A 2,759-nucleotide genomic window follows, 5' to 3' on the forward strand; every position below is an offset into this window, starting at 1 on the left:
CCCGGCGTTCGCTCCGCCGCGCCCTGGGCGCATTTGCGGGCCCGGCCCCGCGCTCCGCGGAGAGGGCGATGGGTCCCAGGCGGGACTGAGCGCTCCCAGCCCCCGGCCCCGGCCCTCCGGCCTGCCCTCCTTGCCGGCCCTTCCCGCTCTGTGTCCCCAGCTCCCTCCCCTCGGCCCCGCCCTCCTCCGGACCCGGTCCGGGGGCCACCATGGCCGCGGCCATCGCCAGCGGCTTGATCCGCCAGAAGCGGCAGGCGCGGGAGCAGCACTGGGACCGGCCGTCCGCCGGCAGGAGGCGGAGCAGTCCCAGCAGGAACCGCGGGCTCTGCAACGGCAACCTGGTGGACATCTTCTCCAAAGTGCGCATCTTCGGCCGCAAGAAGCGAAGGTTGCGGCGCCAAGGTCTGTGCGGGTCCCGGTTGGGAGGCGCGCCCTCGGATCTATCCCCTGTCCCCGCCTGCGTGGGGCCTTTTCGGGCTCCCCTGCCTCCCTCCGTCTCTCACCCCCCCCTCCCCCAACACAAGTCTCGCTCCCGAGCGCTCCGAGCGCCTGCCGCCCTCGGGAGCTGGGCATCTGCTCCCAGGCAACCTGTAGCCACTGAAAACTCAAGCCGCCAGGCGCCGGCAGGTTGGCCCGCTCCCGCCGCTGCTTCTCGCCCTCCGAGTCCGACGCGGGCCGGCTCCCAGGGAAAACCTCTTTCTGCCCTGAGGGTCTTGGCCCCCCTCGGGGTCGCGCCGGCTGCTTCCAGCCCGGTTGGAGATGCCGGGAATTTCTGGGTCTGGCCTCCCGGGTCTCCTGGAGCCCCCTCGGCTCCCGGACCTTGGCGGAGGGGCTGGTCCCCGCCTTGCGCTCAGCAGGGGCTGGGGTAAAAAGAGAAGCGAGCCGAGGGTGTGTTGGAGCTGAGAGCCAGTTCAGGAGATTTACTGGAAGGCTGCTTCGTGGGCAGCACGGGTCACTCTGAAGACCTTGGGTCGCATCTTGGGATGAGGAGAGGGGCGCAGAGGGCGGAGAACGAGTCCCCATTGGGGGTTTGGCAGACGTCCCTTCTACGTGGTAGTTTCGATTCAAGGACTCGCGAATTACGTGAGGCCAAAGAAGCAGTTACTACATACGGATGACTCTAATAGTTGCCTTACTATACATATTTTTTGAGACATAGCTAATGCCCAGCATGACCTTCTGTTGCTGCCTTTAAAATGCCAGGGTCTGAGAAGGCGACTCACTCCTGAGCTGGAGCCCAGCGCCTTTTGTTCCTTTCCGTTCCTCTCCACATCCAGTTGCTAGGGGTGGTTGTTTGGAGAGCATGTGGGGTGTTTTGTGGGAGAAATGGGGATTGCTTGTTTTTCATTACTAAGTGGGCCCGGCAGGAAACACTGAAGAATATATTTACGTTAATAGGAGTATATGTTTGCCCAGCACATTGTATTCCTGGTGCCCAGCTGTATTTATTTTAAGTTCCCTGTTGTTCCAGAGATGTGTGAGAGAAGCATATGCTGTACGTGTGTATCTGTGTGAATGTGTGTATGTGTGTGTGTCCCCCACACAATTGCAGATTTACGACCGAAAGTTTCAATGCTTCTTTAAACAAAGACTAGAACTAATTTTTTTTTTAATCGCTCATTGTCACAGTTAGAAATTGCAGTTACTTGCTCTTAGAATCTAGCTTAGAAGGCAAACATCTGAGGGAAATCAGAATGGCATTTTTAAGGTAGATAAATTATATAGCTATAAAAGAAGGAACTTCATGATAAAGACTTTGGAGACAATATTTTCAGACCAGTGTAGAAGCTATTAAGAAAAATGGACTTTAATTTTACACTTTAGCCTAGAGGATGATCCAGCCAACCTTGGTATTATAAGACCAACTCAACTGTTTTAAACATCGTTGACACATGGAGGGTCACATTATCATGACTTAACATATTTGCTTCTCCCCTAATTTCATCTGATTATCTTTTAGAACACAGTTTTCACCAGGTAGAGCTCCAGTGTTGCCATGTATTTGAAGTAAAGAAACATATTTTTTTCTAGATAGGACTGTTTAATATAAATGATGATTAAAACTTAGTGCATATTCTTTAAATATAAACCAGTAGATTATTTTATAAATATGAACAATAAATGTTCTGTGTCATATTGGGTGATGGAGGAGGGTTTGCTTTACACTTGTGAATTTTAAGATGGGGATGAATTTTAACTTTTTACCAGATAAAGAAAGGCATCTGAGCTCTCTGATAGTCTATTTCAACATTTGCAACCCTGACTGTTCTCTTGACATTCATGAGTTTGAGGTGATATATTTGAAGTCACTTCTGCTACCTTATTTTTGGTGGGAGAATGGAAAAGAAGATAAGCCAGAGGAAATCTCATCAAAACCTTTCCTTTTATCCTTCTCATATATCTTATATATCAAGAAATATATTCTTTAGTGAAGAAAAATATAGATATATCCCTTGAGTATCAGAAAGGAATTATTAATTTAAGCCAAAAAAATACTAAAACTATGTTATGTAAATCATATATTGATGTATAATTACATGATTTTACAATATATTATTAAATATAACTATACATAATTATTTTATTATTTAATTAAATATTCTTTTAGGAAACATTTTTTAAGCATAAGCATATTTTCCTTTTCCTCCTATACTCACTCTTTGCATAAGAACTTGCATTCTTGCATTCTTGAGAGTAACTCACAAATATGTAGTCACGTTCCAATCCCTGAAAAAAGGAATAGATTATATTGTTTATAT

The 2,759-nt window shown here is 48.2% G+C and overlaps 1 protein-coding gene across 3 annotated transcripts in view; it reads left to right on the forward strand.

Annotated features, from left to right (window-relative positions):
- The window catches only part of FGF14 (fibroblast growth factor 14), a 600,501-nt gene that overhangs the window by 435,201 nt on the left and 162,541 nt on the right, over nucleotides 1-2,759 (forward strand). Inside the window, exon 1 of one of the 3 annotated variants that reach the window (XM_024754005.1) lies at nucleotides 210-402. The exons of the other annotated variants lie outside the window; for them this stretch is intronic. Coding sequence (XP_024609773.1) covers nucleotides 210-402 — 193 coding nt within the window. Of the gene's footprint in view, nucleotides 1-209; nucleotides 403-2,759 lie in introns of those variants that run through there. 3 annotated transcript variants of the gene reach the window in all.

This window comes from Neophocaena asiaeorientalis, unplaced genomic scaffold (genome assembly GCF_003031525.2).
Source record: "Neophocaena asiaeorientalis asiaeorientalis breed wild unplaced genomic scaffold, Neophocaena_asiaeorientalis_V1.1 scaffold684, whole genome shotgun sequence".
NCBI lineage: Eukaryota > Metazoa > Chordata > Mammalia > Artiodactyla > Phocoenidae > Neophocaena > Neophocaena asiaeorientalis.